At 46.8% G+C, this 12,553-nt stretch overlaps 1 protein-coding gene across 1 annotated transcript in view; it reads left to right on the top strand.

The window, feature by feature from the left end:
* Nucleotides 1-1,644: 1,644 nt before the first annotated feature.
* The window catches only part of LOC147013721 (uncharacterized), a 21,177-nt gene continuing 10,268 nt past the window's right edge, over nucleotides 1,645-12,553 (top strand). The window contains exons 1-5 of the mRNA XM_085850880.1: nucleotides 1,645-1,775; nucleotides 2,170-2,248; nucleotides 6,032-6,123; nucleotides 10,569-10,602; nucleotides 11,069-11,184. Of these exons, the coding sequence (XP_085707006.1) occupies nucleotides 1,659-1,775; nucleotides 2,170-2,248; nucleotides 6,032-6,123; nucleotides 10,569-10,602; nucleotides 11,069-11,184 (438 nt within the window). The 5' untranslated portion in view covers nucleotides 1,645-1,658. The remainder of the gene's footprint in view (nucleotides 1,776-2,169; nucleotides 2,249-6,031; nucleotides 6,124-10,568; nucleotides 10,603-11,068; nucleotides 11,185-12,553) is intronic.

Raw genomic sequence — 12,553 nt, 5'->3', positions numbered from 1 at the left:
CCCAGCTGTTTCAGAGCTTGCAGGAACTGATCGATTGTCTCCCCGGCTGCTTGCTTGCGTGTGTTGAGAAGATGTCGTATGTATACCTCGTTCTTGCGCTTCACGTAGAGCGCCTGCAGCACGTCGATCGCTGCTTCGTAGGTGTCACACTCCGAGAAGAGCCTGTATACGCTGGGCGAGACATGATTCACAAGGGCGGCCAATTTGTCGGCTCCTTCTTCGATGATGGTCAGATAGTGTGAAAAGGAACGGAACCAATGCGACCATTTCATTTCTGAGTCAGTCGCGTTTGGGTCTGCGTCGAACCTCTCTGGTTTGTAGATCTTGTCCATCGTTGGTTGAGAGAGCCGAGAAAACCAAATGGAATAAATTGAAATGAAAACGAGAGAAGAACCTTCAGAGTGTAGGCTTTATTCCATTTGATCGAAGCCGCTTCTACGGGCACACCAGGGAATACAGGCACAGCAAGGAGTACATAAGCAGTAAGGTATACACGTGCAACTAATCACCGCAAAATAAATCAGTATAAGCCCGGAGTCCGATATACTCTCAATTCTCACCATTCAACGAGCACCAAGTGAACCGCCGCCGTAAACGACAATGCCCCTGGGACAATCACCCCCGACCGAGCCGAACCTCAGCTTTATCTATTCCGTGCTCGAGCCGTGCAACATGTGATCGCATGTCACGACCTTCAATTCACCACAGGGTGCACAGGGTAAACAAGATGGACACTACAGGGACTTTCAGGAAGGAAAGCAGGGAATTTGAAGGAGGTGGATTGGCGGGGGAAGAAAAGATTGTGGTTTTGTATGGGTGAAGATAAGAGATGGTGATGAACAGCTGTTTTGAAGACTGGGAGGGAAGAGTGGGATTGAAGAGAGTGTGGGAGTTTGTTCTAAAGGTGGGGAAAAAGAGGAATGAAAGAGTGAAGGTGAGCAGGGATTCTTGATTTTGGTAGTTTTACCAGAAGGGGGTTGGCGGTCTTGAGTGCCCTGCGGAAATATGGGGGGGGGGGTATATCGCAGACAGAGCAGCGGGGGGGGAGTGGAGGTTGGAGAGGAGATGGCAGCAGACAGAAAGACCACCCACCTGCCTGCAGTGAGGTAGTGAGAGACCCAAAGACTCAGCCTCATTGCGGGAGATACCAATGATCCTAAATGCCTTGGTTTCCACAGCGTGAAGCCGAGAAAGGTGAGAGGCAGGAGCACCAGTCCAGAGGAGAGTGCAGTACTCCATCAGGCTGTGGATGAAAGCTTTGTATGTATTCAGGATCTCAGGTGTGCCAAGGAATGACTTTGCATGACAGAGGATGCCCAGTTGGCGACTGGCTTTGCAGGCCAGCTTTTAAAAAGAGAATGAAATGAGTAAATGGTTCTTATTGTTTTGTCCATCCATGGCAATGTTTACTGGGCTGGAGTATTGCAAAGTTTATTTTTATATTTATTTCAAAAGTGTTTGAAACAACAACCTCCATATAATCACTTGCCTGATATTACATGTAGTTAACCTCCTCTTCAATCCCTTAGAGTAACGAAGATCCACCTGATGAGGAACCCGTGATGAGCTACTCTGGTGTGCTGCTCCAACAATTTAAGGAACCAGAGTGTGAAACAAGCAATAAATTATTTAATTAGTCAGCTCAGGTCACAACCAGCATGTCTCATCAATCACGTGGTAATACCACCAGTCGGTTGATTGGTCTCACTCCACAGAGCTATTGCCAAGGAAAGCGAATGCTTTCACGATCCCTGCCATCTCTTCATGATCCCGAGGTACACAGCACGTCAATACCGATTGGTCTTGGTACATACTGTACATCACCTCTGCTATTCCCATCTGAGCACTTAGGTCATGATGCTCAAATCCCAAGTTCAAATTCTTTGTGTGATGATTTGCCCATCATCTCGTAATCTTCTTATCCTGATTTAATCTCCTCTCATCTTCTTGTCCTGCATGCAATGTATGCACAACCCTCTCCATCCCCAAACCCTCACTCCCATGAGAGTTGCACTGCAGAAATAAAAGGGAGTTGGGGAAAGTGAAGGAAGGTTTGGATAATGGAAAGACGAACATAGAGGGCAAAGTGGAATTAAAAGGAAGAAGAAAAGGGACAAATCATTCTACCTTTATGTACGTAATATGTAGATATATTTTTATGTCGCACAGGAGATGCAGCAAGATTCCTGCAATGAAACGTCTCTGGATCGTGTGATGGGTGGCAGAGATAAGGCAACACTATTATTAGGTTTGTACTCAAACAAACCATGTTAATAATAATGAGATTATATAACTTTAATTCAATGTCTTGGAATATATAACCATTAATAGTCACGGAGTACGGTGATACTCCATATGGAGGGATGATACGGGAAAACATGGCCACCTATTCAAATGTATCCCCAATAATATGCTCATAAACCACTATGGAGTGAAGTCATAAGCATTTTAAAGCCATACCTTTTGTTCTTGAGCATTTTCTGAACTACCAAGACTTAAAAAAGATGCCACAATACATTGTTAGAGTACCACAATGGGAGAGAGCTAAAACAGCAATTTGTACTTCAGCTTCTTCTTATTCTTCACCTCTAAAAACAATGTAAAACAGTAGCCCAACATACCTCAATAACTGCGGAAGCCATGATGATTATTCCAACATGAGGAAGTTACTTTGTCTCTGGGCTCATGCACGCAACACAAAATTTAAAAAAATATAAAATATTCATCGTTTTATTAGGAAAAGAAATCAAATGTAAATGTTAGGGGGGGGGGACAATATTATTCCAAAAATGATACATATCCAAACAATCCCCCAAATCAACTGAAACAAGTATTAAAACAATTTAATAACGTAGATGGATTTAATCCATACCAAAATAACAAAAAATATATAAAACATTAAACATTTGATAACTTAAAAAAATTTGCAAAAGCAAGAAAAAAAACATTAAAAAAATGAAAAAACATAGTGATGAAATCTCAACAAAAACAACCAAACAAGGTTGGAATGACGCAACAATATGACACCACAATCCTCTTATGAATTACCATCATGACATCTTTTGACATTTTACTTTTGTTGTGGGGTTGTGATGGAACAATATCAAAGATATCACGATGTTAAACCAGAAGAGGATTGTGGCATCGTAATGTGGTGTCATTCTTCATTATTATTCTTCTTCGTCCATCACAATCCCACAACCAAAGTAAAATGTCAAAAGATGTTGTGATGGTAATCCAAACGAGGATTGTGGTGTCATGTTGTGGTATCGAAATGTGGTGTCATTCCGACTGTATTTGGTGTTTTTTTGAGATTTCATTCCTCTACATTTTAACTTTTTTTAAATGTTTTTTTTCTTGGTATTTTGTTGTCATGAGTGTAAAGACAGCATATATATTTGATAGTCAAATGTCTGAACATTATTACTTGTATTTATCCCTCATTGTTAATTATATTGTTACGGCTGTGGAAATTCGCATTACACCATAAAGGGCCCTCAGGTGAGATATCTCGATAGGTACATGTGTAGTTAGCCCAAACCCGTTGTATAGAGGGAATTTATGTGATCCATTCGGGCTGCGATCCTCCAGTTAGTCGTTTTTCTTTCCCTATCTTTGATTTCAAACGAACAAAAACTGCCAAGGATGCTGGTGGGCTTTTCCCACCATTCTTCTCCACGCTTGGTGTGAGGGAAGGGGGGAAGGGCGGCTCGCCGCCGATTGGTGGATGGACAGCGTGAGGCGGTCGGGGTGAGGGAACGCCCCTTTTCGAGAACCCTCTCGAAGGAGGGTGGAGCCGAAAACGGGGCGGAGCAAAGGGCGGAGCCCCGCGCTATAAAAGACGGACATGGGCAGGGTGCGTTCTCTCTCTCTTCCTCTCGCTCTTCCTCCACTCGCTTCCTCCTCCTCTTCCGCTTCGCTCGTCTGCGTGTGGTGGTTGTTGGTTGGTTGGTTATTCCCTTGTCCCAGTGGGGTGGCTTGAGGTCTCACTCTCTCTCTGACTCGAGGAACTCGCCTCCGTCTGAAGTCGTTGTTGGGTCATCGCCGAGCTGTGTCGTCATGGTCGAGTGTCTCTGCGTCGGTGTGGAGCTCGTGGAACTCGCGGAGCCCGAGGAGCTCGTTGAAGTTGAGCTGTGTCGTCGTCGAGTCTGGTCGAGTCGGCAATGGAGGACGGCGAAGGAGACGGAGCTCGGAGTGGAGGTCGTGGGAGGAGGACTCAACCGCCGCACCAAGGGAAGTCCTTTCTTTTCTTTGGGTTTGTGTAAATGACTGTGGGTGGCGCCTGTCCTTAAAGTAGTATTGTTTTAAGTGTTTCCATGTGTACGCGTATTCGGTTTTAACTCTTGCCTTTGCTTTTTCTGTATTCTGTATGGCTGTATATACGTGCTTTCCGTGTGTCGCGTGAATAAAATGCTTGCTTGTTGAACTGTGCCCGCTTCGCTTCGTCTTTTCTCTAGTTGAATCTCTATCTTGCATCACATAAGGGGTTTGTAGTGGGTTCAACATCCCAGTAATTAATCGGAACCGTCAAGGCCGACGATAACACCGCTCGGTTATCACTGTAGCACGGAACGGATCGCTTAAGCGGTTCGTGTCTGGAGTCGGCCTGTGGCGTGGTACGATCGCCCGGTCGACCACTCGCGCAGGTACTTAGGTAGATCGAATTTGGCGAGCAACCCTATCCTGCGCGGGTGGGCAATTGGCACGATCATGGTGAGGTTAAACCCCCACCCGTGACTAGCTCCCGGCATTGTTCCGAGAGGGTCACGACTGAATTGTTCGTTCCGGTGGGCGAGGCGGCCGCCATTCGAGTCGAGTGGCCGATCGCACGCCGGCGGGCGTGAATTCGCAACAATATCTATCTATTTATAAGAAAATGGCTGTGTGTGTGTGTGTCCTTCATTACTCCAAAACTATGAAACCTAGCAGTCTGAAACTTTGCATGCATACTCAGAATACTCCAAGGAAGTGCATGAGTGAAAATTGAGTGTTTGGGTTAATTAAAACACCCTTTTGAAAGATAATTAATGGCCTTATTTAATTATATCCTTTATCAAGCGCATTCTCGGTCACCTCGCTCTCTATGGGGTCTTAAGGAGTTTCCTCGGTTACTATGCTGGTGTCTGAAGCCGCTATGGTTTTTGGCCTGCTCAACCATGCCTTGTCTTGGAACAGGCTGCAACGATTTCTTAATGATAGTCTTTGTTTTCACTTTACTCACTCATATTATCAAATGCCTGTTCATCATAGCTATGAATCACTGGATACATTGCAAAGCTTATAAACGCCCAGAGCTGCCAGCGTTCCTGGCTTTATTTCATTTCCGCCAATGTGATAACCTCGAGAATCTGTTAAACTAAGCCGAATTACAAAATTTAAGCTCCAGAATTGAAGTTAGCAACAGTTCCGACAAGAAAAGTGCTCATTTCTCCAACTTGAACATTGTTTTGACGTTTCTGGGCACATAGTTTTATCAACGGTAATTTGTCATCCATATAACTATTTACTTGAAGCAAGGAAGGTTATGGTCCCATCTCTATATATACACAAGAAAATGTGAAATTGCCAAGCATTAAACTTAACTTTTTCTGATTTTTAGAGAACTATATTGAGTTACCAAAAGATTTAGGAATGCGCTAAAATTAACCAGCTTCATTGAGCTGGTTTCATTGAGTGCAACGAAAATAATTAACTCGTGGTATTGAAACGAAGGTGGCTGCGCCCGGGTTCTCTGTGGGGAATCTCTGGAGTTAGGAAGGCAAAATAAATTAAATTAAAGATCGAATTAAAAGAATTAATGAGTTTATGTGATTAATGTACAATACAACTATGGTCTATGGGGTGTTCATGCCTTACGTCAGAATGTGGCACATGATGTTTATAAATTTGTATACAGTGTAATCATATGATATGTCAGACAGTGACCATAGCAATGGTGATGATGGATAGTTCCGGTGATCATGATGATGAAATTATGTTTTTTTAAAGAATGAGTTATAGTTATGATGGTGGATGAATGAATTCCTCACAGAAAACAAAAATTCAGGCGAGACGTTTCTCTCGGTACAAGCACGGAAGGGCCAGTATGAAAACTCACTCTCTTGCAATCCAGAATACCAACAGGTGAGCAAAGCTGAAGTTTGTTGATTAAATACATACTGGGACCTCATTGTGCAATGAAGGTTACCGTGGTGCTAAAATGCATGCTAGTACTGGTCTTGCATTTTTTGGTCTTGTACTGGTCTTGCATAAAGATCATTTTCAGCCAAAGAGAGTGTGTGTGGGGGTGGGGGGGGGAGGGGAGGGTACCTTTTCAGACACTTTCCATTCAGAGTGGTTGGACTTACCCAGTTGAGAACAAAGTACAATTAATTAATTTTTGGACATTTCACTCCAGTATAAGGTTTGAGCATCATTGTCATCGGACATTCAAGGGAGGGTGGGGGGCAGAACATCAGTCCCACCCCAGTGCCGCCGCATGTCGGCGTTGGGCCGATCACTGGTTCCACTCACTCCTGAGTGGCACCAGGCTCTTCCCCTTCGTCCCTCCCAGGTTCCCCTCCCCTCCTGTCACAAATTTCGGCAGAGCCCATACTGCAACCTGGGCGGAGATTTCCAAGAGGTGGCTGAGGAGATTCTGGACCAGCGCGTGGGCATGAACACCCCCGCACCAACTTCCATCGGCTCCGCAGTCACCCCAAGGTCTTCTCCACATGGTATGCAATTGTCCGTGGTTCGATCCTCCATCTCCATGCCAGATCCGGCCCTCACAAGAGGATCAGTTTCGACATGACAGAGAGTGTCAGGTGATCCAAAAGATTATCTGGAAGCCTGCTGCAATGGAGGCCTTGTCCCCCAAACAGTTTGTGCAGAGGGCCCGTTCGCAAGTAGCGTTTGGAGAAGCGGAATTTGGCAGTTTCTGTGGCCTCCATGCGCCAACTACTGCAAGCCGTGGTGAGGAATGGCTTGGACAATGTTGACAGATCGGCATCCCAACGGGAGCCATACAACAGCGAAGCCCAGCCATGACTTGTCCCACGACCTGCGATGCGCCCCACCCGCAGGCGGGAAATGCCGCCCCGAGGAACCAGCCCCATTTCCCCCAGCTGCCTTGGCATGTACAAAACAAGTCCCCGGGACCTTGCCCACCAGGCAAGACCCATATGGACAGTCCTGAGGACCTCCGCTATGTGAGTCTTGCAAGACGGACACCTCGTGGCAAGTTCCCAAGTGGCGGGCCTGAGCACCACCCACCAGGGGAGGCCAGGCAAGAACCCAAGTCGAAACTGACTTGAAACCAACCCTTCTGAGGGGGAATGCACGGACCCACCGGCTGAAGACCATTGCATACGATGATGCGTATCCTTCCGGAGACCCACAGTCGCGGAAGCTCTGATGACCAGACGAGCTTGATCAGGAAGCGGGGAGGCCAGACACGAACAGGAAACCCCCACAGGGCTCCTGAGGCACCCATCAGATACAGAAGATTTCTTCAAGAAACATTCCATCATGGTCCGATACAAGGAGTTTGCCTTTTGAAAACCGGCCGCTGCATGCGGCGACCAAGGATTTGTAGGCTTCCACAACTCAAGGATGCCAAACTGTGAGCGGATCATCACCGCAGATCTGGAAGGGTTGAGGTCCAAATTAATCTCTGGGGTCCCTGACCATTTTGGGACAAGGTGTGACGGAGCAGGTTGGGGAGGGCGTAGCAGCTCGTGCAGCGCGCACTGACTGGGCGGACCACCAAAGGTAGATGACGTTAAGGATGCACCATGAAAGTGGGAGGCCCATTAGGACCCCCTGTTTTGTGAGTGCAACCTCTCCATCACAGGCCACATAATCCGCTGTTCTCCTAGCCCAAGGTGGCTGACCCTCGCCATCCAATCAGGAAGGCGGGGTCCACACATCAACCACTCCCACACGGCCTTTACAAGGTTGTGGGAGGAGGTCGGTAGCTGCGGAAAGGTCGGCATATAACAATTTCCGAGGGCCAAATAGCAGGAATGGGAACATGGACTTCACTGCCCCCATCATGATCACCCCGGAACACCTGTGTCAGTGCCAGGTCGCTGCGTAGTGCAGAGAGGACCCGGTGCTGATAAACATGCAGAAGTGCTATGACCTCTCCGGAGGACCACGTAACAAAGCGGGCCTTCCAGCCACACTCAGGGATTGAGACCACTGAAGCCTCGGTGGTGTGATCGAAGTCCAGTTCAGCCAGGAGCTGGTCACAGATGACAGCATTCATGACCAAACCCTGATAATCCACCAATGGGAGGTCAGCCAGCATTGGCTCTGAGGCTTCCGGAAGTGGCCCCCGTCGCTATGTCCATCAGGTAGGCGGCAAACTGTGTCCCCCCTGGACTTTTCCAGGCAAGACCCCGTCATCAGCGAAAAGAGGGGCAGGGCAGCAGGTGTCGCATTACGCTTCACCCACCGTTCCACAAATACCTCTGTGTTGGCAAGAGGGTGAGGGTCGATCTCATGGCTTCCCTGTTGGGAAAGCTTATGTGCCACGATTGCTTTGGCCTTGACGGAGGGCCTGCTATGTGGAAGGGACCGGGCTCGATTGGTGAATGCCAGAATAGCTTCAGGCGAACACCTGTCGTTCAGGCCCCCGATGAACAACCCAAGGGGGTGCACGCACACTCCCAAGTAGCAGTGCATGCCTCCTTAACTGGTTGAGGGTGGTTATGGGCATTCTTTCTGTATGGGGAGGCAAAAGAAGCGGAAGAATACACAGAATGGGACAGAGAAATTGGGTCCGAAAAAGAACCACGAGGGAGGTCAACGGCTATCTATTGTTGTGGGCCGGGGTTCGGTGGCGATAAACGACCACAAGGTGGAGCAGTGGAGTCGTCTCCCACCGAACACTCGGAATTTAGGTCGTGACTCTCAGATAAGTCCGAGAGTTCACGGGTCCCTTAGTGGACCGTGGTCGCCAATATTTTAACAGTGTGGGGCAGGGTTAATTGCCTAATTTCGATATACCTAAGTACCCACGTCGTTCAACTACCGGGGAAAACCACACCCTCGACGAACCTCGGGCAGAACGGACCGTTTACCAAGCCCGATCCGGGTGTAAACCGAGGGGGGATTACCAAGATCCGTCGGTCCAAATGAACAATTTACGGCATGAACGGCCTTACTATTTCTCAAGCCTGCACCATGCTGGGTCAATGGAAGAAACGACAGGCTATGAACTGGAACATTTAACACGGGGATTTATTTTACAATAGGCAATAATCGGGAAGGGAGACACAGAGCAGAGTTATCACGAATAAGAAATGTAATTCACAATGAACAAGGCACTTAACTATTCTACTTACAGACGGGGCCCACGGAGACACACACACACACACACACACACACTCAAAAGAAAATGGACCCCGTGGGTCTTTCTTCGGTAGAGCCAGGCCGGGGTACCTTCCTGCCTCATGCGGTCACACCGACTCCAAACCACCACGGTGGGACTCAAACCCACAACCCGAAGTCCACGGCCTACGTCCCTGGCTGCTCGGCCGCCACTACCACGAGAAGCCACCGCAAAGGGCCGCAAACGACGACCAAGACCAAGCCACCACGACCGCAGACGAAGCCAAAGGCCACCAAGACTGCAGACGCTCTAACAACGACCAACCCTCTCCTCTCTTGAGGTGGAAGCGATCTCTTCTCTCGCCACTCGCCTCCCGATTGGACGAGGCGCCGTCGTTGCTTTCGGCACGCTCGCCTCCCATTGGCTGGGGCGTGCGTGCGATGCTCGCCCTTCGCTCATTGGCTGGAGGAAACGTCCCATGCCCTTCCTTGGAGCGGAGCCTCGATCTGAGCCAATGGAGGCTCTGCCCATGCCTTCAGCCAAAAACACGTGGGCAATGGCAACCGGGTTGAGTGAGGGACGGTGCCGTTGTTGTGTTGTTGTTGTTGTAGATGTAAAAAACCTGACTATAAAATAACTCACAGTGCACACACAAAATTCCCATTAGACAGAAGGACGGGACCCTTACTATAAACACATACTTATCGAAGTAACTGAACTACGAGGGCTGCTGTCTGTCTGTGTGCAAATGGCTTCCAGATTCGTCACACCATTACATACGCAGCATCCTATTCGGTGCCACATTAGAAGTCACCGAGCAATACAGTGCGGCCCATTCCACTGCCAATGTTTGTGTATGGAGATTGCATGGCTGTGTGGTTGATTTTATACACCTGTCAGCAATGGGTGTGGCTGAAATAGCCGAATCCACAAATTAGAAAGGGTGTCCGCATACTTTTGGCCACGTAGTATACATATGCCACGAGGTGCACAAACGTGTGCAGTCACAAGACAAAACAACCTTGGGCTGAATGAAAACTTCTCATGCATACATCATTTTGAGAAGAAGAAAGGTTTTTGGTGGACAGTATTTGAACTAAGAAAAATTGATAAATAAACAAATAAATAAATAAAAAGTTCTCACCAGAAATAAATTCTCAGATGAGCATTGATGCTAAACCAGTGTCTTGCAGCCTTGACTAATGTCAGTGTCGATGTAAGCATGACCTTTAAAAACTCTCTTTTTCAGACAACCTCAGCAGACTCTTCCATCCTTGGTACAGGTATGTTTGTTTATCACTTCGTTTGTGCAGTGAGGTGCATTTTAACAAGCTACATCGAGTAGTGTTTCTGTGCTGTCCCTTTCACCAAATTTGGATATGAAACACAATAACTTTTCAATTATGTTCAAGGTCACGATGAGGATGGTGATTTATGTAAGGCCGAAACGTGTGGACAGAATTTTGATGTATGACTACCTCGGCCCATCCATTTACTTTAATGTCACCGGCAGTCACAGTCTTGAATGTTACATATGCCAGCAGATGGTCCTTTAAATTTCTCCGATGACCACTTGGTGACCTTTTAAGATCAATCTGCAGTACATTGGTGGTGATGGCATTGAGGAATCTGCTGCTGAACCCTGTTAGCGTTAGGGTGACATCAAGAAAAACGTTAGCAATCAATTTGTGACACAGTGTAGAAGGGGTCGTACCTGACTGAATAAGTATGGTGATTGGCGATGTGCAGAGACCACGGATCTCCGGAAAATGTTCCCAGATCTTATGCCTGTGTCTGAACGAGCAGCCATGTGTCAGACTGCCTTTTTCAGAAGATCAGGACACAAGCACCTGGAGGATTGTACGGTGGGTGAAAAATTGTTGGAATGTTGTTGGGTATCGAGGGCAGGAAATCCGTCAGAGGGATAAGCTATACGTTGTTATGTTTCCCGGAAGGAGGTAATGAGTGTTTCGTCTCGGTGGCCGTGAAGTCTCGCTTTTTGAAGAACAAGCCGAAAGTTTTTCATTGGCCTCAGCCAAGATTTTAACCTGCAGCCTTTCGCACACAAAGGAAGAATCATATCCCAAGACCACCAAACCATGTCGTTCAGCATACTGGATGATTGTAAACTTTTGTTTGAACATAAATGTTCACTTTTTTTGATCACCCAGATTTGTTATCTGTGGCAGGTCTATTACAATGACCTTTACCCTTTGATTATGGAGAGAGAGAGAGAGAGAGAGAGAGAGAGAGAGAGAGAGAGAGAGAGAGAGAGAGAGAGAGAGAGAGAGAGAGAGAGAGAGAGAGAGAGAGAGAGAGAGAGACAGAGAGAGAGAGAGAGAGAGAGAGAGAGAGAGAGAGAGAGAGAGAGAGAGAGAGACAGAGACACAGAGAGAGAGAGAGAGAGAGAGAGAGAGAGAGAGAGAGACAGAGACACAGAGAGACAGAGAGACAGAGAGACAGAGAGACAGAGAGACAGAGAGACAGAGAGAGATTCAATTTCACTCTGGATGCTGTTTCATTGGAAAAAATGATCCATTTGTTTTAATTATGAGGCAGCATTACAAGTGCTCCGAAATGGCTAATATTACGTGTTATGGCCCAGTCACCCCACGCACCCTCCCCCCCCCCAATTTATAAATAAATTTGTTTATTTATAAACAAAAATGGCTGCCAGTCTACCAGTCAGCCATCTTTGATCAAATCGCAAAATAAAGTTAGGTGCAAGTGTATGCCATCATGTACTGTGATGTTGCCATGTTTGAACAAAATTGGACCATGCATGTCTGAGAAATGGTTGAGGATGTGTTCAACATCAGGGTTTTTTTCCAGCTAAAATGGCCACCAGTCGGCCATCTTTGATCGCATCGTGAAACAAAATGATGTGCATATGTATACTATCATGTGTTGTCTTTGCGTCAACTAAGAATAAAATTGGTCCATACATGTCCGAGATATGGTTGCAGACAAACGCGCGCACGCACGCACACGAAAATCTGAACCAAATCCATAAGCCCATATTTTGGACAAAGTCCAACGAGGGCTGAAAAGCAATTTATTAATTGCTACTGTCTACTTTTCAAACACCAATACCATTTAGTAAGATTCCAAAGATTCCATCACAATGATTTTAGAATAAATACTCAATGATTTTAAAAGTCCCCAAAGTCACACATGCCACACTTACCCCTTTAAAAAGTCCCCAAAGTTACACATGCCACACTTACCCCTTTA

Source organism: Eptatretus burgeri, chromosome 13 (genome assembly GCF_056783735.1).
Source record: "Eptatretus burgeri isolate ZD-2024b chromosome 13, Ebu_testis_v1, whole genome shotgun sequence".
Classification (NCBI taxonomy): Eukaryota; Metazoa; Chordata; class Myxini; order Myxiniformes; family Myxinidae; genus Eptatretus; species Eptatretus burgeri.
The sequence above is the reverse complement of the archived record's forward strand: the minus strand, read 5'-3'. Positions and strand labels throughout refer to the sequence as shown.